Below are 22040 nucleotides of genomic sequence, written 5' to 3'. Positions count from 1 at the left end.
ATCATAGAATAGCTTAGGTTGGAAAAGATCTTAAAGATCATCAAGTTCAAACACAACCTAACCATATTACCTTAGCTCTAACAATCTTCTGCTAAATCATGTCTCTGAGCACCACATCCTTACGTACTAGTTTTCGTTTTGATTTTAATGAGGATGCTGACTAATATTTGTGTAGGGTTCTCCTGTTCTGATCCTGCACATCTCACAGTACATGACTGGTTTTTTTGTTGTTGTTAATTTGTAGTAGTAAGTATTTCTCCATAAAGAACATTCATAGATTTGAGTTGTTGCTCAAGCCTTAGCATCACAGCTCTCTTGTTTTGCTTCATTTCAGAGGGATTTTTTACTAACTGACTCTTTTTATCCCCAAAATAAGTTATTTTATCTTATATTTGACACAGTCCTGCTTGTATTTGGTATTATCTCATCATGCTGGGGTGTCCTTATGCTTTTTCTAATGAGCAAAATTCTTTATTTTCACTTGAATTTCCCTTTCCTTGAATTTCTTATCAGATCTTCTTTCAACTTCCTTGGTTTATACTCATTCTGGGTTTATTTTTTTTTTATGTTCAGTTAATCATTGCAGTCAGCTTAGGACCTTTTCTCACAGTTTTCCTTTGACTTGTTTGTTAGAATACCACATAATTCAGAAGACAGTCATTCTGATTCCTGGCACATTTCCCTTCTCTTCCCTTTGATCTATAAAATAACTGCTCTGCAAGCTGACCTGTCAAGCAGTTCCTTATAAATAAAATGTGCCTTTCCCAAGACAGGTTCTTGCATGGATCAGGAGGCTAAAGATACTGGTCTTGCCTGGTAGAAGGTTTTCCAGTCTGCATTTTCTCTGGAATTGTGGTTGGAGGAGATGACATCCTTATGGATTTGTAACAGCAGGAAACATTTGGCTGATGAACTAGTGTTTTACATATTGCTTTGAAGATGTTTCTTTACTCTTAATAAGATGCATCTCTTCGTAGGGAAAACTCCCCTTCTAGTAAGCTATTGTTCAGCTTCTGCAGGAGTGCCTCGTGATCCTGCAACTCTGGGCACTACACACAGCAGTGTGTGCCTCTGTGTGTGGCTTTGCAGTGTTTTCCTTTTGCAGTATCTTGTTCCAACTCACTTCTAGGAAAATATGGAACTGGTACAGTGACTCCTTCCAGTTTTCTGCCAGATCCTATCCCATGCTAAGGCAGTTATGTTTATTTGCTTCAGCTTTGCATGCTAAGAATGAAATTAGACAAGATATTTCAGTGACAAATCTTATATTGGCCTGTACTTTGTTGGATGCAGTTACTAATAGAGACACTGATTGATTTGCACAATAATAGGATCAGTTAGGATGACTTTTCAGCATATTCCTGGTATGCTAATTGCCTTTAAAAAAGAAAAATATTCGCTTTTGGGAGCACACTTCATGATAGTAATTGCCAAGAAGATGACAGCCTGCAGAGTCACTGTCTTTGCCACACTCTCTATCAAAGACCCTAACTCACTGCAAAACACTCAGCATTTATTAACCACTTCCTGCACGGAAAAACAGTTATTCACTTAATGATCCTCTTTTACCTTTACTGCTTACCAAAAAGCAGTTAGACTAATTCATCCATGCAGTTTTCCATAACATGTTTATCAAGGCTGAGTAAACACTGTGGAAGTATGTGTCCAAAATTAAGAAGAAATACTATGTAATACGAATAACAAAGATACTGCATTTTTGTTTTCTCCACTGGAGTCAAGGACTGCCTGCTGGCAGAAAGGCTTGCTAGGGCTAGTTGTAAGTTTCTGTGCCATATCTCAGCTCTTAGTTGAAGCATTAGGTTAATTTCTGACCCTTCATATAATGTTACTTATGGTTTCATTTCAGGGGTATAATGAGTGAAACCAGAACTTAAATCTCAATTAACTTTCTAAGACAGCATATGACATTATTATGACAATACTGAATCTAATCTGGAAGTGTCCTAAGTAGAAGCATTTTGAATGTCAGATTGTTTTAAAACAGTTATAAATCCACCAGTTATTCTTGTACTTGACTTACATGTAATATTTGCATTGCTTCTTCTTTTCTGGCCACTAAGTAAAGCTGTCTACTAACAGTAACATCTGAATTAGTTTGCTTAAGGAGATGAGCTAGAACTTTAAGGCAGTAGTTAGGCTTCTCTGCTTTTGTTAGAAATCCAACAGGACTTGCTTTCATTATCCTTGCTTAAGGATATCCTGTAACTCCTCTGCAGAAATAAATCTGCTTGTAAAGGAAAATCTGGACATCATGTTTCTCTCATGTAGTTGCTTTTAACTTTGCCTGATTTTGGTTAAATTAATCAAAATGCCTTCCCTTTGAAATCTCTGTGCTACATAATGCAAGCTAGAATTGTGTTTCTTAGCCATATGTTGGCTATATTAGACCTGAGTGATGACTAATTAATTCTGTGCGCTGATACCGATCTTCTCTACCACCTGTGAAACATACAGTGTTGAATATTTATTGTTGTAAATTGCTAAGAAATCAGATGCTTTGATTTGGGGGTTATAATAGAGAAAACAGGACTTTTAGTGACTCTTCTTCATGTATTTATGTGCTACTTATGATTAGGATTCATATTAAGGTCCCATTATAATTGGCTTCTCTGGATTTTTGCACAGAGGTCGGATAGTTTTGGTCCTTTTGCAAAGGAATGAGGGAGGAAAGCACCATACCCTCCTCCTTGCATACCTGCCTGAAGGCCAAGGACACAGCAACCTTGATAGTGTTACGCTGACATCTCATTCCAATATGCCAACAAAGGAGTTCTTGAAAACCAACTCTAATTTCTAGAAGTTAGTGGAAATTTTTGAAGACAGAAAGTAGCCTTCCCTCACCCTTTCCCTCCTTTGGTTTGATTTTCTCTCTGACTCAGCTGACAGCAATGCTTTGCATGAGAGCCAAGGAACAGGACAGCGGGAGAGGGAAAGTGGAATCCCGTGTCTTTGTGTCAGAGCAATTTGTTGCAGCACGATGCTTGCAGGATTCACCCTTCACAGCAGATGTGAATGGTGGAGGAGATCTGAATCATAAACCTGCGATCAGGCTGTGCATTCTGTACCAGTGGCTCCTGGGAACAAGGGTGGAACAGGTTGTGCTCAGCTTGTGTTCATGGCTGACCAGCCTCCCAGGCAATTCAGGTTACAGCAACCAGAACACATCAAATAGAGGTCAAGTGCAAGCTTTGTTAGAGCAGTTCTTGTTTTGCAGAAACCTCTTGCTAAACATTGAAATCAAGAACTTTCTGCTAAGAGCACATTTTTTCCTGCCAGTGTGCATAATGGAACCGCTCTGCTGTTATGAAATAGCCTGATGGAGTTACAGAGGAAATGGCAACTGAATGCTTTTTGCAGGTCAAACAGGAAAATACCAGGAATCAATAAAATCCAGTGCAGATGCAGTTGACAAATTTGTAAGTTTTAAGGCTAATTCATCCCACTACTATTTGTAATAACTAAACAGTTTTGTCAAATTTTTAAAGAGATTCTTTACTCACTGTGAGTCACATTACTTCTGAGATGTCTAAAATCATTAGGAGCAGAAATGTATTTTGCTGCTCACAGGTTTAGACTACAGCAATCTAGATAACCGGGATGTTCTTTATTCACTCCATCAAAATAGAAGAAACATTTTAAATTCTTTTTATTTGAAGTAGTCCTTTATGATATACTCCCTATAGGATTCACAGTTTTTTGTCTATTAAATCAAGAGGTGAGAACAAAGCATTTACCATTATGCTGACTTAAAACTGTCTTTTGGCTTCAGACCCATCTCTAGTTCCTGCTGAATTGCACAGAACAAGGCATAACCGCAAAGAAAACGTGTTTCCCAACATCACCATGCCTTCAGGTGTCAGAATAACACTCTGTGACTCTTGCATATAATACTTGTCTCTCGGCTTCGAGTTAATAACAATAAACTCCCCTTCTAATTTTGAAATAACAGAAGGCTCACTTTTATCTACTGATTAGTTAGAAGTAAGGAAGAGACTTTGATATCCTCCCTTCAGAATTGTTGTAATGCTTTCGCTTAAGCCTCCTGATCCGATTTGTAGGGGTTCAGTTGATGAAGGATTAAAATTTTCTCATAACCAAAAAGCAGTTCTCTGCTGTTAGCTCCTTCCGAGATTTTTCTCTTATCTCCAAGGTCAGGTGGAGACATCAAGGGACTGGGAATATGCTTTGTCTGTGAGATAGCTCCAGAGGACCTTGCAATGTTCTCCCACATACCAACTCTATTTATTTCTTCTTAATTTAAGCAATGTGCTCAGGCTTAGAAGAAAACCACACATGAGTAGCCTCCAGCTGTTTTAAAGCTGATTGCACTTACCTACTTTTCAGACTGTTTTAGACATCTTTCTTTTGTTAGTTTTAACAACTAGTATTTTCATAAGGTGCCACTGCTTCAGGGCAGCTTTCTCTTCCTGTCATGGCTGCTTTAGGTTTTTATCCCTAGTGGACTACTTACACGATCCACTTTCTGTTTTCCATAAGATATTAAGGAGGATTTCCTCTACGGATTACATCTTTGTCACTCTGTTAATTTCATTACACTGGGTGTTAAGGAAACATTTCCTTTTTACAGTCAATAAGTGTGTGAAAGTAAGTTTTTTGGGAACCTTTTGGTGCACAGCAGACTGGCATCCCTCCATTAGCCCCTAAGGAAATCATGCTGTGCATTCTGTCATGTCTGGGTTGTGCTTTTTATTAAAATTTGAATGATCCTTCATCATCATGTCGTAGATAAAGAAAAAAAAAAAACAACTCTTCAGGTCTGGAATAGTGCTCTCAATAATACGTGATTGTTTTTGAGCATGAGCTTATTATTACTGCTACATTTAGAATATATACAGAACATATATAGAAATATAATAGGGTGTTTATCTCCACTGAATGTTAAATGGTCAGTGGAGGAATCCACAGATGCTGGGGTTTGTCTTTTAGCATCTTGCTCCCCAAAACACTTCACAATGACCCCATCCTTACTATTCCCACAAACACACCCATGTGGACAAATTCTATATAGTCATCTCCTCATTCTGGTGATAAAATCACCCAAAAGAAGCATCCTGTAGCCCCACTGTGGCCCCCTCTAATATAGGAAGAAGACATTTGATGAAGAAAAGAGCACTTGGGCAGTATGAATCTCTGAGCACGTGTTCTTCATGTCTCCAGGTTGCTGCTGAACCCCAAAGGAGCTGTAAGTCCATGTAACTACCTTCACTTTTACAGTATGACTGAATTAGGCACAGAAATGTGGATAAAAGAGTTATTAAACAGAAAAATCGGAACAGTAAGTCTTAGAGGCACACAACTTTCAAAACTGCTTGGAGAGCAGAGCAGACTCTTTGCAAAGATCTATTACCACACACAGTACCATTTAGTTAAGTCAAAACACATGCATTCTAATCGAGTACGATGGTCTTCACATATGATTTATAACTGTAAAAAAGGTATGTTTCAATTGAAAAAAAAAAAAAAAAAAAAAGATGATCTCTTCCTTTTCTCTAACAGTGTTTACAACTGGCAGTGAAGTGCCTTGCTGTGGAAAATATGGTCCCTAACTAGATAAAGAATTCCAACAGAACTATGTATATTCTGCACTTTTGTGTGCATGATAACAATTAGGGGACACATGCAATTAAGTTGACTTAATCTGAGAAATAAAAGTCTAACCTTTATGCTCATTGCCCCAGTGTAACAGAGCGTCTAAGCTGCCTGACAAGTCAGTGAGGCTATGGTGAGAGACATGATTTGGAATCCTTCAGGATCAGAATGCTTATCTGTCTGAGTCTGAGGGAGACGCCTCCAGGCTACAGCAGGTGTTACAAAGGGAAAAGTTTGACACAAATTGTTTTATTTGTCTGCTCAGACAAATGAGAAATAAATAGGAAGAAGCTATGATTTCTTTACTGACTGCAGGTAAATCAGAACTGCATACTGTAGGAGAAGCTTAAATGAGCAGCAGTGGGAGTGTGAATGAATGGTGTGCTCTCTGTTCTGCTAGGATGCATGTCACCAGCATGATATACCAATCTTCCATTCCCTAACCATGCTTTCCTGGAGGGTCTTCAGAACTCTCTCACTGAGCCCATAAATACACCTCCTAGGAGGGGAACGTCCCCAGAGTGCCCATGACACCATCAGAACACCTGATACTGGCACTCCATGCCTTCTTTGCTGAGCCTCTTTATATTCTCACCTCTGCCCAGCAAGATGCAGGAGTAAGGGCTGCCAAGGGCTGTGCACCTGCGTGCTCCCCTTGTGACCACATTGTGTTATGGATGCCAACAAAGAGAAATCACAGACAGTGCAGAGTAGCTGATAATTGCATTAACCAGGACTGGTTTGACTGCGCTTTGATTGTGTACTGAACACACTTAGACAGATCTTCATTAATTTAGGGGCTGAAGAGAGGCTGTAGCTCTATGCATAATATTCAGAGGTCCCTCCCACATGCAAACACGTCTTTTGAAAAGCCAAACCTTGATCTTGTTTGAGGTACATGAGAAAATTTAACTGTAGTAAATCCATTGAACCTGAATTTATTTGTGGAAAGAATATATTACAGGTCTTCCAATAGAGCTAGTCTGCTGTTTATTATCTTGTGTGCTGTCACATTAGACAGAAAAACACAATATGGTATACTTCCTTTTGTTCCAAAGGAAGTGACAGTTGTTACTCTTTCCAGCAAATCTAATTGCATCAAGTATTTGTCACACAATACTCACAATTAAGGTTTCCAAAAGAACTGCTAAACTATAAGACAGAGGGGAGCTGTTATTCACAGATGTTGGATTAAATCTAATTTGTGAGTGTAGCAGGAGCTACTTATACATGGGTGCTTAAAGCACATTTCATCTTGCTAATTGTTCCTTCCTCCTACATTCTGAAAGAATACTTGAACCACCCAAGGATATTTAAATACCCTGAGTTTTTTGTTGGAATGTTTGTAGAGAAGAGAGAGAGAAAGGAGAGCACAGGCAGATGACTAAGGATGGTACAAGGTGTGAAAAAACATAGGGCTACTACCAAGAGAAGGGAGATCAGCTGAGTCATCAGAAGAACAGGGTTTCAAATATTCATTTTTACACAAATGCAATTGTGGTAGAATAGGTCCTTTATTCCAAGAGGGAAGGCAAAAAGTGAGATGGAGGAAAGGCTCCACTGCCTTCAGGTGAAGTTGAAGAGACATCTATCACGTTAGCACAGTGTAGAAATAAATAGGTTGGAAACTGCTTGACTCTATGCTATGGATGGATGGAAAATTTGCTGAAAACTGAGTCATAGTGCTTTATGGGACATGAGAGGCCAAAAGGTTTACACTGCATCATGTAAAACAACCTCCTTTCTATGTTGTAGGCATGCTTGACTCCTTGTTACTTTTGTGTGTCTTTTGGTTTCAGAGCTCGCTGTAGGTTGTCACTGTGCTAGTCGCTGCACGTTCAGCATTTTGCAAGCAACTTCCAGCTGCAGGGAATTGAACAATGCTACCAGGAGCAGCCCACAGCACTGGAGATGCTGCTGCCCTGTTGCCTTCTCCAAGTTGTGCTCAAAAATCCTGTAAGATCTTCAGCTCCCTCCAGCTCCTGCAGATCTGAGCAAGACTGGATCAAAGAAGGAAAAGGTACCCCGTTTTTCAAGGTAAGGTCTTGTATTCATATGGGAAAAAAAGATGTAGTCCAACATGAAAATGTACCTTTTTAAAATCTTCCTCAGTCTTCAAGGGAAGGAGCTGGAATTTCACTTGATTAATTTTTCCCCACTTAGTGTTCTCAGGAAGGTCACCAGCTGAGGAATCAGCAAAACTCTTTTCCAATTTTGTTTTCAACCCTCATCTTTTGGCAGCTAACTTTGCATCTCCCAGATCCCAGCCACACCCACTTTCCAAACACACCACCTCCTTCTCACCCATACTCTTCCCATACATGAGGTTCCCCCAACTGATGTTTATTCAGCTCAGAGAAGAGCAGTTTTATCTAACTTAGATACAAGTCTTTAGTTATTAACATGCAAATCTTAACACGTGCTCCCACCAAGAGGATCTGGTACCATCATCCTTTCAGATCATGCAGCAAAGCACTTCTGTGACTTCTTTCAAAAGATTCTTTTTTTCTTGAACTATCCCTTCAATACTCTTCGTCTTATCTAGGTGAGAAAAAGCCACATCTGCTCACATCTCTTTCCAGATCTAACAGCCTTGGCAATCCTAAGGCATACTTCCTGACTGCATTGCTGCAACCAGTGTTACACACACATAATTGCACAATGTAGCCAGCTCATTTTCCCCCAGGATGTCTTTGATTTCCAGGGCCAAGTCTTCTGGGAACAACCATACAGCCACAGGCAAGCTGTGCCTCCGAACCTGTGCTGTCCCACATAGATAACCTGCTCCTTATCTCAACCCCTCTGTGCCCCAAGTTGTCAAGCCTGGTAAGAAAGGAATCTACCTTCATGTTTTTCATGGCCCTGAGATTCCAGAGCACATAAGTGAATGCAACATTTTCTGTATTATTACTAGAATTCAACAGGGATGGAACCTTTACAGTACAAATAATTTTGCATGAGCACAGGCTTTGAAGACTATAAACTATTTGACCATTACATGTGTTAGAATATAAATTCTAAGTCTTGAAAGAATTTCTACATAGTTACGAGAGTAAAATGCCCTAAATTTTGAGCAGCTCTGTTCGTAACACTGAGAGGTTGATACATCTGGCTTTGCACATGCTCTTAAACCAGGAGTATGTGTGCTCTTGTCCATTTAGAGAGCATTTGTGCTTTTTCTCATGAGTTTCCATACTTTCCAGACTAAAGGAGGACGGTGATGTGTCTGATACTCGTTTATACAGTTCTCGTTTAAATCTTCTGGTGCTACATGCAGGTGCTGTGGGAGGGATTACCTTGTTTGTGGCACTCTGGGATGAGGGTGTGTTTGTGTGCACATGTGTGTAGCCTAATTCTGTGAAACACAGAGGTACAAGAACTAGTGTGGGTAATAAGCCCAGGAAAGCAAAAAAAAAAAAAAAAAAGACACATCACCAAGGCTATGTGGTACCCTGCTAAACCATCCACAGTGTTTTATGTCAGCACAGGAATCTCTGCAGGGCATTTGTATCTCAGAAACACATCTGCAAGGTGACATTTGCTCCTCCCAGACTTCTTATGGGATATGCATGCAAGCAAATGTGTAGAAGAAAACCCACTTCAGATGTGTTGCATTGCTCTGAAGAAGTGTAAGAAAAGAAAACACCAGTAACATAAAGGAAGTATTCTCAAGAAGGAATTGTTTAATCACAAACACCTTCCAGTCTTTATCAAACTAATTTGTTCTTCTCTAACAAACTAATATTTTATCCACAGTTATTATATTTCATCAAAAAAAAAAAAAACAGTAGATGATCATTTTAAAATGTAGCACTGCTATTATAAAAGAAAGGCTGGATGTTCTGCTGGTACAGCTTCCCCCTCACAGTTTAGCATTAAACTGTGTCAGCATCTTCTCTAGCTTTATTGCCAGGGCCATGTTACCTTTAATCCTTAATTTTCCTGACATGAAGGCCATGGTTGGCTTTAGTTTACCTAAAAAGAAGATACAGAATCATCAGGAAAAGGAAAGGAACTGGAGACAAAAAACTTTGATATCATATAGTAGTATCTAGTAGTTACTTCACTACCAAGTTCTACTGTAAAAGCAGCACACACTTATAAAAAAATAGAGATGTGCAGAAAAGAAGTTCAACAGATAGGCTGGATGCTTTCTGAAGCTACACTCTGAAAATTTCAGAGCTACTGAACAAAGCAGTAGAAATTTTTATTATAAAATCATAGACTCACTGAATGACTTATGTTGGAAGGGAACTTAAAGGCCATCCACTTCCAATCGCAGCTAATCCAATTCCAAGACCACAAAGAGAGATGAACCTGTCTGCTCATCCATCAGCAGGATGTTTCCTGCCACCAACAGCTGCCTCTGTTTTGCCGAATGCATTTGTTACTCACCAGTGAACATCTTCACAAAGTCACCGCTCGACATGCTCATCACAACATCAGCTACTGCAGGAGGCTTCCCAAACCCAGCGCTCCCGCTGCTAGTTTTCAGGTCAAGGTACCAAGTGCCTCCTTCATCACCTGGGCAGAACAGGGAGAACCTGTGGCAGCACCGCAAGGACTGATGTGCCCCACCCTTTGCTATCCCAGCCAGCTTTCCTCTCCTATCTTCGTGCTAGACACACTGGAGGTACTGTGCCAGAAGCTGCCACTTGCCCCACACTTTCTGTGCAGACAAGATCAGCCCCAGCAGATGCCCCACAGTGCCATGTGTCAGGGGACAAGCCCAAGGCAGCAGCTGCTGGCAAAGCTGGAGACAGCGAGGGCTTGGAACAGAACTTCCATGTTGACCCTGTGCAGCACGGCCAGCAGTGTGACACAGCAAAAACATAACACTAGGAAAACACACCACAGACCTCAAAAGAGCAGTACATGCTGCTGGCACAGAAAGCATCTCCCTGTGACAAGAGCAGCACAGTAAATCCTGCATGTGCTGAAGTTGGCCCTGAAAAGCAGCATCTTACAGAGCATACCCAAGGATGTCCTGTTCCTAGACCAGCTTTGAAAGATGAGCATTTACATGTGAAAACCCAGATTGCCTCTTGCTAGAAAACCAAGCATTTGAGGATTTTACAAGAGATGGTTTTACCTGACAATTCAAACTGAAAGATGCCCTGGGTGGATTTCACCATTTCCTTATTGAGTTCTCCCTGAATAACTCTGAATGTTTCTGCAACAGGCCCAGCTGAAGCAGATTCTGTATTAACCTTGGGTCCATCTGTTGCCTGTGAAGCACCTACAAGAGACAGATGATTTTTCTCTGTAAAATACCAAAACACTGTTGTTTTAATATGTGAAGAAGTATAAATGCAGCATTGCTGACCACTGCCAATTTTCTAAGATTTTAACTTCTTAGTTCTTGGGGAAAAGTGAAGATTTTGTTATTTTACTATTAATAATAATAAAGGAAGTTTTCAGTAACTGGAACTGGAACTGGTATACAGCACTGAAGAATTCTGTAATTTGTTTCATTTCTTTAAGACATTTGACTATGTCAAAATATTAAAAATGAAACCACAGGAAAAGTTTAATTCTGACTACTCACAGTTTCTTCATAATTTACTCAACAGACTCCTGACAGCATAAACAAAACTATCAGTGCCTTAGTAATGTAACTTTCATCTTGAAATGCTTCACTTGTGTATCTTTGTAAGAATATTTTCAGAATATATTTTCAGCAATTCTTCTGCAAAAGCTTCTAAGCTGTAAATCAATTTACGACTTTAATCAGCAACTTTCTACATTGCAGTGAATGTGTTCATTTAACATTAAGAAAGAACATTTGCAATTTACAAGGCACATAAAGCTTAGCAACCTCTAAAAGTCTTGTAGAATGTCAGTTAGGTGTCTTATGTATCAGGAAATGATTAGGACTACTCTGTGAACTGCTACTAAATAACCTGTGCTGGATGTCCGGGCAGTTAGCAGCATCAGTTCCTGACAGAAAAGTTCAAGAGCACACTCACAAACAGTATTTTCAAGGGAAATGGACTCTATACAAACGTAGCCTCTTTATTCCCTTTCCTGTATTTGTTTTGGTGCTCCTATAAAACCTATTCAGTATTCCTATTTGCCCTCCAACTAAACACATTACTATTCTGAAAAAGTGAAACTGATGCTTGTGTAAAAAACTTCTCTACTTCATCTTCTAGACATTCATGACATGTATGACTGTGAGAACTTCATGTAGAAAGAGAGGCTCTGTCAAGTTCTAAATGCTGCAAGACAGATGTAACACTCCTGCAAAATACGCTGATTGCTTTTAAATTTTTTTCCGTTTTTTTTATATTTACTCATAATCTTCATACTACTTAATTCTGGTGGTAAAAAAAAAAAAGATTGTTCAAAATAAGGCACTGATTATAAACCATAAAAGTTGCAGACACTACAGTCACTTCCATAAATCAAACATCCCAAATACAAAAAGAGATTTTGCCAAATAGCTTGAATGTAATCCAAATGCTTGGGAGAAAAGAAAAATAAATAAACTGAAATAGAGCAGAAATTCATTATCATCACAAATAATCAACTTGTACATGCAGAGTAGGGCAATACCATGGCTTTCTGATTTTGTGGCTGTCATATCAGTTTCAGCATCCAAGAAGAAGTCAGGAATCAGGGGGTGACCTAAAGGGGAGTTGAACAATAACAGTAAGCCCAAGTAAAGGTGAACTGCACAAACAGCAATCCATTCTGAAGAAAACAGCACCCCAGTTTACAAGTAAATGAATTACAGGTTGAAAGAAGACATAGCATGAGATGACATGTTTAGGATCTGGTACATTTAAAATCAGACCTAGAAGCCTCTTACAAATGCAGTGAGAAACATTTGAAGATGAAGATACGCTATCTCGCTATTCGGTAAGTAGTAATACAAGTCTATTTACTTTTTGTTAATGATTTTTTTTTTAATTTTATGGACATTGATGATTAGAGCCTCAGTGGACTATTATGTGTTTTCCCATATAGTTTTCCCATTCATTTTCTCAAACTTGAGACAAAGCATCTTTTCACTGACTCACTTACGATGCCAAGGGAATGGAATATTCACATTTCCCATACAGGCTTCCTTCCTTCCCAAACTTCTCCTTTTAAAGATCTCTTTTACCTGGTGCAATTGCATAGACATCAAAATCCGTAACGCCTTCTTCTCTCAGTAGGACTTCATCAATAATGAAGTTTCCAGTGAAACTTTTTGGTTTTGTTAAAATGCAATATGCAGCATCTGCAATTATGTCAGTTTTTCTGCACTGCTTCTCTATTCCGGATCCTCCCAGCATATCCATAGCAGCTGTATGTATGGCTGGAAAATTTGGAGGACAGGAAAATCAAGTTTAATGCTGATGACATGAAATTCTTATGTCTTTGGCAACTGGCAACAAAACTTATTTTCCTCTCACATGAAAGTTTATCATAAGACAAAACTGTCTTATGAGGAATCTTACTGGGCCATCACATTTCAGCAGACTGAAGAAAGGCAAATATGTTTCCTGTATTTTATAAGACGAAAAACATCTAGCTGTATGTACACATACCTTTGATAAACCTCAGTTTCTTTTTTTCAAATCAGCTGATCAGTTATTGCGGAGCTAAAATTAAGTATTGAGATTTTCAGTATGGTAATTGCTGCAGAAAATATTTTAGTTACTGATGCACATTCACTTTGACAAAGATAGTTGTCCTGTTAGTTTTTCATGTCCTGAATAAAGCCAGAGGAAGTCTTTGTGTGGAAAGTATTGATAGAAGGGTTAAATAATATGAATGTTATAAGGAGTTCTTCCCATTATTCATCTTTTGGTTCCTTAATACTTTTCAATTAAAAGAATCTTTACACTTGGAGAACTGTTTGCTGGTTGAGCATTCTTTGCTGGTTGATGGTATTTCTATTGGTTCATCCAACTCTTTGAAACATGAAAATATGTTTCAAAGAGTTGGATGAACCAATAGAACCATACCAGCACAGTAGTAATCTCCAGCATTGAAGCTAATCACAATATATATGACTTTCTTTAAATTAGAAACTTAATTGTATTGTAGATATTATGAAAGTCATCTCTCTCTCACTCTCTAAAGTAGTTAACTTTCTTAGTTTTGGCAGATAAAACCTTTCAAAGCAACATTTTTCTTTCTAGACTGTTTGCACATCACAAACTTTTATACTTCAGGTCACATGAACAGTTTTCATCAAGGAAACACTGATATACACAATTTTGAGAGCTCACTTAAATGCTTCTAATGCTCTCAAGACACTTGTCTCTTTGCTCAGCAGCTGACCAAACCTTGAACAGCAGCCCTGATCCTCACCCATGGACAATAAACTGGAGCTAGTACAAGATGGACACAAGTTATTTTTCTACTATAGAGCTCTTTAATGTGCTGTGACTTGCAAGAAGTGTTAGATGGTTGTGTGAAAAAGCACTTGCTGGCCCACTGAGCCAAAACTTCAAGGAATGGGATTTTTTAATTGTTTTTTACATCTACAGAGGTATATATTTTGTCAGTTTCATCTACTCTCCGGCAATCTAACTAGCTGAGGATTCCAAATGGTACTGGACATTTAATACCTACAAATAAAAGTATGTTAGTACTCAGCAATTCTGTGTAACCAAGGCTTGAGTCATGTTGAAAGGAGCAATGGCAAGACAGGTCAAGAAAGAGCAGAATGCACTCAGGCTGAAGGTAAGTTTGAATGAAAGTGGCAAGGCTATAGTGAAAACTAGGAAAGAAAGCCAATACCCCCACAACATCTTTGATCACAAAAAAATATGCAGAACTGCTCAGTTTCCTGAATCAGTCCCAGCAGTTATTCAGAGCTAAATAAAACACCTGTATAAGACAAAATACAAAAATTCATAATAATCACCTGTTTTAGGCCATAAAGCATTGACAGCAACTTCTCCTTTAAATTCTTCTGCCATTCCCAAGACACACATGGACATGCCATATTTAGAAATTGTGTAGGCTACAAAAAGTACACAAAAATCCTACATTTAGTAAGATACAGATTTAGAGTCTATGCACAGAATTTTACTTTTGAAGGATATAAGTTATGGAAAATCAACTTTCTGTGATCAAAGCAGTATCTTCCTACAGTACTGAAACTCTCCCAACTCCCCCCATCCCCAGCAGATAAGATCTGTAGTTCTTATGTCTACATTTTTTGACAAATGGAAACAATGATTGAACCTTAACTGCATGGTGTTTTTCTTCTCTTTTTCTCAGAGACCCTTTACACCACTATTTAATAAGAGAGGAAAAAAAAAAAAGAGAAAAGGAAAAAAGCACGTTGTAAATTTTTTTTGTCTATTTTGAGAAGGGAATCTTCTGTGGAAGGAACATGGACTTGCAAGAGGAATTTAAACGTGTTACAAGTGTTGAAATTTAAAAGGTAGTCTACAGGTTTAAAATGAGCAACATATGTTCTAGCCTAAAGACACAACTGGAGTCTCCTTCACTCCTCAAAGATAATTTCTGTTTAAAAAGACAGCACTGAGCATTATAGCTATCAAGTCAAATGCAGAAGCACAGAGAAAAAAGATTTTGCTTTTCTATCTCTATTGGAAATAGAAAACACTGTGTAGTCTTAAGAAATCCTATGAAAAATTTGTAACTCTTAGCTGTAAAACGTTCTTGAAAACATAAAGGATATATCAGGGCATGAGATTTGCACTGTGTTTTACCAGAAAACAATTTCCTTCAAGTAAGGTGCAAAACACCCTGAGGAACCTGTCAATCTCTAGTGATCACTAAAAACACAGCATCTGGAATTCTTGGCTGGCATTCCTTCACTTTTCATTAGTTATTCATACATTTCTCAACACATAACAAAAAAGGCAGTGGATGCTACTTACCACAGTGACTTTTGAACCACGTGGGTTTCATATTCAAAGGTGGGCTGAGGTTCAGGATATGGGGGTTCTTACTCTTCCGTAAGTGGGGAAGGCACGCTTTAGACCTGGAAGAGAGGAATCAGGCAAGACAGTCATCTCTTATTTTACAGAACACTTACCATTACAGCAGAGCAATAGTTTCACTTTCACGGAGGTCCAATGATAAGCTAAAACCCTTCCCTTGTAATCAAATATTTAACTGATGAAAAGAACAGAAAAAAATATCTCCTATCTCACTTATCTCGAGAATAGCATTCGTGTCTAATAGCTGGGCTGCATACTCCAAGCAATGCAGCAACCTCTACTAAAGCAGATTTTCCAGATGCTCAGAAGTAATAGTCTCCTTGTAATAGTTCTGGAAGGGCAATAAACCATGATGTGGTAACAAGCCAAATTACCATTGCAGAGTATCATCTAGTCCCATATTTATTGTGTTCTGATCACACGTTTATTTCATTTTTAAAATCACATTTAAGAAATAATATGGTATAGTGAAAAGCTATGATGACTATTCAAGAAAAACTTGAAACCTATGCTCTAGAAACTGGAAGTCACATATTTAATTCAACTTGGAATTTATGTGAATCTGTAAAGTATAATTGCCACTTCTACAACTGTGGTGCACATTTTCATGGGCTATCTAACAGAATTTATACCAAGTATGTTAGGGAGAGCAGCACTGCCATGGTCTACACTAACTGCCTGCTACTCATGTATTTAATCTGGATACATGCATACTGTCAGCCACAGAGAAAACGCTCTTAACTGTAAAATCATTAAAGTAGATGCTGTCTTTTACCACCCGCTTAAACAAGCTGGGGTTTCAACTCTTTCCAGTGACAGTGTTTGAGACTCACTAACAGATTTCTTACTGCACAGGAATCAAAAAGACTTCAACAGATATACTCTGTCAGATGGGAAATTCTCCCTGCCTTCTCCACAGACAAAAAAGCCACACTATATACATACATGTATTTAGTTATTACTTTCTGCACCAATATCTCAGATAAGCTGAGATAGCATTAAACATTTTGTTAAAATGGCTTTAGTTCGCTGTCTCAGCACTTACGTGAGGTAGGTTCCTCGTACATTGACATCCATCATAAGATTGACCTTCTTGGTTTCTGTTTCCAAAGTGCCAGTCAAAGAGATGGCGCTTGCATTGTTCACCAAAATATCAATCCCTGGTTTTAAAATAAGTCACCTCACATTAGCAGTGAAATAAACAAACAAACAAACAAACAAAAACAGGAGTAAAGCAGGTTAGGGTGTTCTTTCCTCTTCTTCTTTGAATAATCTGCTTGGTGGCCTGTCCCCGGCCCTCAGCATACCTCCAAATGTCTTCACAGCTTTCTCCACGGCGCTAATAATTTGCTCTTCTTGCCTCACATTGACGACGCATGGCAATGCCCTTCCTCCAGCTGCTTCGACTGTGTGATTAGAAAATTACACACAGAGTTTGTCTCAGACTGCACAAACTGACTACTGAAAATCTCACATTCAGTGAACACGTTAAAAATTACACCTTTCAAAGTGTGACCCTTTCACATACTGCATAATAAATAGGGATGCCATGACAAAATCCTGACACTGAGAACGTGCATAACTCACCGCACATTTTAATTAACATGGCATTTTTACATTTATGCAATGTGTATTCATTACCATCAAACTTTAATACCTCACAGAATTCCTGCGAGAGAAGAGAAGCACTTGGGCTTATTATTATAAAGCTGAATGGGAGCTAGGAGAGTCTAAGCAGTTTCCCACTCATACAAGAGAATTAAGAGAGGACATGCACACACCCCACCATCTGAAGCCCACCCTGATTACAACTTACTCTCTTCTGCAGCTGTGTAGATAGTTCCAGGAAGTTTAGGATGGGGCTCTGCTGTCTTGGCAGCGATCACAATGTTTGCACCATCCCTGGCAGCCTTCAGTGCAATGGCTTTGCCAATTCCCCGGCTCGCGCCAGTGATGAAGAGCGTGCAGCCTGCTAGTTTCCTGAAGATGAGTGGGAGGTAGAGGGAAAACAAGAGGGGGAACAAAGCAAAATCTGGAATTCAGTGACTTCTTGCATTCTTCAGGACAAAAACAATCAGTGCAGTCTTCTCAACATTCAACTGCCTTCAACATTTTACAAAGAAAACAGACCCATAATACAGAATAAATGGATAAAGCTGTAGCAAAGCCTTTCACCACTACTGAACATATGATGACTTCCTTTATCAATACAAGGAAACGGGAAGATTGTACAGGTCTCCCAATTGCATTTTTCCCTTTTTGTACAATAATCCAAGACTGCCCCCAACAGAACTGTTGCATTCTCCAAAAACAGAAAAGGTGTTACTTCTAAAAACAACAAAACCAACCAATTCTAATGTTTTGACACTCACCGCAGCTCTCTGTTTCTTTCAGCCCTCTGAACACAGAGGACAGGTGGCTCAATGCACTATAAAGGCAAAGTCCGGAATCACCATGCCAGTGTGGGGTGCCAAAGACAAGAGCCAAAAATCAGATTTTCAGAAATGATCATGATTTCTCTTAAGGCTTTTACAGTAAATTCAGTTTCCCAGTAACTGCATTTAATCCAATAATTCCCCACAAATCTGTCCAACTGAACCTTCTGGAGAAACTAACAAATTCTAGAGCACCAGAAAGACATTTTTCTTACACACAAAATGCCATGGAATTTTTGAAGAGCAAAAAAAGTCTATACTACAGCATATTTCACAGTAAAGCCCTACAAACCATGGGCTTTCCAAATGAAGGAATCTAGGCTTTGATGCTCTGCATCAAGCCCATGCTGCTTTCCATAACTGAATGAAAAAAACAAGAGGTCCAAGACAGCAATCCCACTAAAGAATCCCTATAAGCCACATGCTGCAGCAACTTTGAGGTTTTTCAGAAAGCAAATTTGATACAGCTTCCTTTCCAGTTTGGGCTACACTCAATGTAATCAGTGTTTCTCTGGCTCTTCTTTTTCACCCTCCAGTCTGAAAACTTCCGTCTAAAACAGCCTGCAGAAGGGCATTTGCTTTCAGAGGGCAAAAAAATGAAACAAGGCAGGAAGGGGTAGGAATATTCCTCTACATTGGCATTCTATGTCATCAGCAATTCCTGGAAGCCAACAAAGCCCTGCAGGAGCCAATTAAATGTGGAGGTTGGTGGCCCTGCCTGTGGTGGGGGGTACTGGAAATTCATGATTCTTAAGGTCCCTTTCAATCCGGGCCATTCTGTGATGCTGTGAATTCAAGCCACTGCCTTCTGCAGAATTGGGTCCTAGAGTGCAGGTGAACCAGCAGGCTGACACAGCTGCACAGCTAACTCGTGACTAAGTCCCCATGTACAAAGCTGTCACACAGGGAGTGGAAGCACCAGTGAGCTACAAAGAAGGATCTGAGAATACTGCTTGAGTACGTCAGCGTGGTGTGAGGAAAACCAAAGTTCACCTGCAGCTGAGACTTGTAATGAAAGTCAGTCGTAACTTGTTTATCTGCTGTTACATGGGTAAGAAGATGGTGAACAAGGAGAAGGCATTGCTGAGTGGTGTGGGTGATTCAGTGAGAACAGACACTGGTAGTGCCTAAGGTGCTAGGTGCCTTGGTCTTCACCAGCACTTCCTTGCTTAGGAACACAATTTACCAGGACAAGAAAAATTCGCCATAGATGAGAGGTAATCATGGTCTTTTCCAACCTTCTCAATTCTATCTAGTCCAACTGTCAACCCATCCCTGAACATCACCAGGGATGGTGACTCCACGCTTCCCTGGGCAGATGTTCCAATGCATCATCATTCTCAAGAGAAGAAATTTTACACAATATCAAACATGAGTTGAACTAGAAGCTTCTTGAGAGGACACAGCCAGACATTCCATAGATCAGGCTGTAGCAGCCATGCTCATGCCCTTGCAAGGCCCCTCTCTTCATACCTGACAAGCCATAGGAATCACTGGAGTCCCCTGTCAACTAGGGGAAAGGGAATGGGTGACACATAGTCAAAGAAGCCAGAAAAAAATGCCCCCCCAATTCACTGATCTGCTAGCTCTTCAGCCTTCCCCAAGTTGGTGTGAAAATCATGGACCAGCTCCTCCCCTGAATATGTATTTATAATGACTGGAAACTGTCAGCATGGGCTTGCCGTAGGTAAAATCAGGTCAGTTGCACCTGATTACCTTCTGTGATAGAATGAGAGAATTTGCAGCCAAAGTAGAACAGTTGGTGCCATTTACATTAGTAAGGCTTTCATTGCCATCTCTCAAAATATTTTTGTATCCAAGTAAATATGTAACGGTCTGGGTGGCTGAACAGCCTGAGGGGTAAAAGAAAGGTTCAGGGGGTGGTGGGTAATAAAAAATACTTTGCCTGGAGACTACCATTAAGTGGAATCTGCCTCAGCACTGGTCCTGTTCAACATCTGGATCACAACCTAGAGGAGAATACAAAGTGCACTGGGGAGGTATGACGAATGGCTGATGTGCTTGAGGGCAGGGCTGCCATCCAGAGGAGCCTTGACAGATCAGATGAAAGTCAAAAGAAGCCTCATGACAGTCAGCAAGGACAGTCACGCAATTTTGAAGATGGAGTCCCTGCAATGATACAGGCTGGAGAAAGAATGGCCAGGGAGCTGCAAAGCTAAAAAAGCAATGGGGAACTTGGCAGAGAGCAAGCTGAGCGTAACTCAGCAGTATGCCCACCAGGAAAAGCCAGCAGTATCCGAGGATGCAAGAACCATAAAGAGCAGATGGAGGGAAGGGATTGTGCCCCTTCAGTCAGCATCTGTAAGACCAGACTTTGACCCTGTGTTCGAACTGTGGCCTCTCAATACGTTGATAAGTAGGAGTTGAGCAGAAGGAAGGAGAATTAGCCAAGGGCTGCAGCGCTTTCCCTGTGAGGACAGACTTAGGGACTGGGCTAGCTCAGCCTGGAGAATGCACACCTTTGGAGAAACCCAAGAGCAGCCCCTCAGGGGCTTTCTGGAGCTCCATCAGTCCTGCAGATTCTGTTTCCTACAAAAGCCCACACAAACTGTTCATCAACATCAGAGACTTAAAAGGGAAAATTCACCTTCATTTCATCCCCACTGAAACACTGAGCTGACTCAATACTCTCACGCTTTTATTGTGTTGGGATTTTCTTGTTTGCTTGCTTTTTAAACCTTCTTGCTTAGTTTTCCTGTAAGTATTTAATTTGTCCCCTTCTGTACAGTGTGAGAGTGCCAGCAAAGCCAGATGCATCAGCCTCTTCTCGTGTTTATTCACTGTCACTGAGAAAACTGCACAGAATGTGAAGCATTTTGCAAGACTTTCCTAAGGCACTCCACAGTGTAAGTTATTACAAAGTCGGTAGGAAGTTGTTTCAAGTTGCCAATATTGTGAAGGCTCCAATGGGCTGAATTCTGCTAACCAGACAGAATGCCACATTCACTTCCCAGCCCTGCGGTTTCAGGGTCGTTAAAATCCTGAAGTTGGGCTCCTTACTCAGCGGGCACGGCTGCAATCAGAGGAGCTCACAGGCTGCATCGAGGACGTTTTTTTGCACTTACACAGCATTTCATGACAACTACTTACAACCTACAAATAAGGACACCGTATGCCCTCGTTCATTAGCAGTGCCGGGCACGAGAGAAACGCTGCAAAAGCCACTCAGCGCAGATCCTACAGCTCACCACGGCCGCACTTTGCCCTCCGGACTCTCACACAGCCCGGCCCGTGAGCGCACAGCACCGAGCGGGGCTCCCGGCCCGGCCCCGCCGCCCAGCCGCTCCGAGGCCACCGCGCCCGGCTCCGCCTCGCCTCCCCCCGCCCAGAGCGGGCTGCGGAGCCCGCGGTTATCCCTCCGCCCGGCCCCGCTCGCCCCAGCGCGGCTCCGCCCCGGGACCCCGAGGCGCGGGAGGCGGTGGCTCGGAGCTCGCGGCCCCGCCGAAGGAGCGAAGGGAGGAGGAACGCCGAGGACGCCTTACCCAGTATTGGGCAGCATGGCGGCACGGCTCAGCGCGGCTGCCGGCTCGGCGCAGGACGCGCAGCCCGTCACTCCGCCCTCCGCGCAGCCGCGGCCCGGGGAGCCGGGCGGAGCCAAGCCGAGCGGGGGCACGGGGCGGACTGCCGCTGGGGGGGGCTGCGAGCACGACAGGAGCTGCGCGGGCCTTTCCTCGGAGCTGCGGCAGGAGGAGTTAAGGCGGCGAAGCGGCCGTAGCCGTGCCGGACGGCTGATGGAAGCGTCAAGAGCGGAGCCGTGGCGGCCTGCGCCGCGCTGCCACGCCACGCGCACGGCGTTCTTACCCTTCGACAGAGAGAAACTGCAGCTTTGCCCCGCGCTCTCGCCGCCGCTGAAGGAGCGAGACCGGAAGGACGCGACGAGCAGCCGAGACAATTTATTGCCGAGATATCTGATCTTCACAACTGGCGCTCTACCGGCCGCTCCCTGGGGAGCCCCTCCGCGCGGCTGCTGACACCCCCGCTCCCCCCCAGGGCGCCCACCGGTCGCCTCCATCACAGCCGCGGGCGCGCAGCCAGC

The 22040-nt window shown here is 41.3% G+C and overlaps 1 protein-coding gene across 1 annotated transcript; it reads right to left on the bottom strand.

The window, feature by feature from the left end:
• Positions 1-9294: 9294 nt before the first annotated feature.
• Positions 9295-21582, bottom strand: HSDL2 (hydroxysteroid dehydrogenase like 2). The gene is made up of 11 exons (XM_031609773.2): positions 21487-21582; positions 17365-17528; positions 16856-16954; positions 16594-16708; positions 15486-15589; positions 14498-14596; positions 12743-12937; positions 12190-12261; positions 10724-10870; positions 10027-10155; positions 9295-9606 (listed from the first exon to the last, which is right to left on the bottom strand). The coding sequence occupies exons 1-11, from the start codon at positions 21501-21503 to the stop codon at positions 9494-9496; spliced, it is 1254 nt and encodes a 417-aa protein (XP_031465633.1). The 5' UTR covers positions 21504-21582; the 3' UTR covers positions 9295-9493.
• Positions 21583-22040: the final 458 nt, after the last annotated feature.

The sequence above is a fragment of the Phasianus colchicus genome, chromosome Z (assembly GCF_987193195.1).
Source record: "Phasianus colchicus chromosome Z, bPhaCol1.hap1.1, whole genome shotgun sequence".
NCBI classification, from domain to species: domain Eukaryota; kingdom Metazoa; phylum Chordata; class Aves; order Galliformes; family Phasianidae; genus Phasianus; species Phasianus colchicus.
This window is presented reverse-complemented; position numbering and strand designations above follow the sequence as displayed.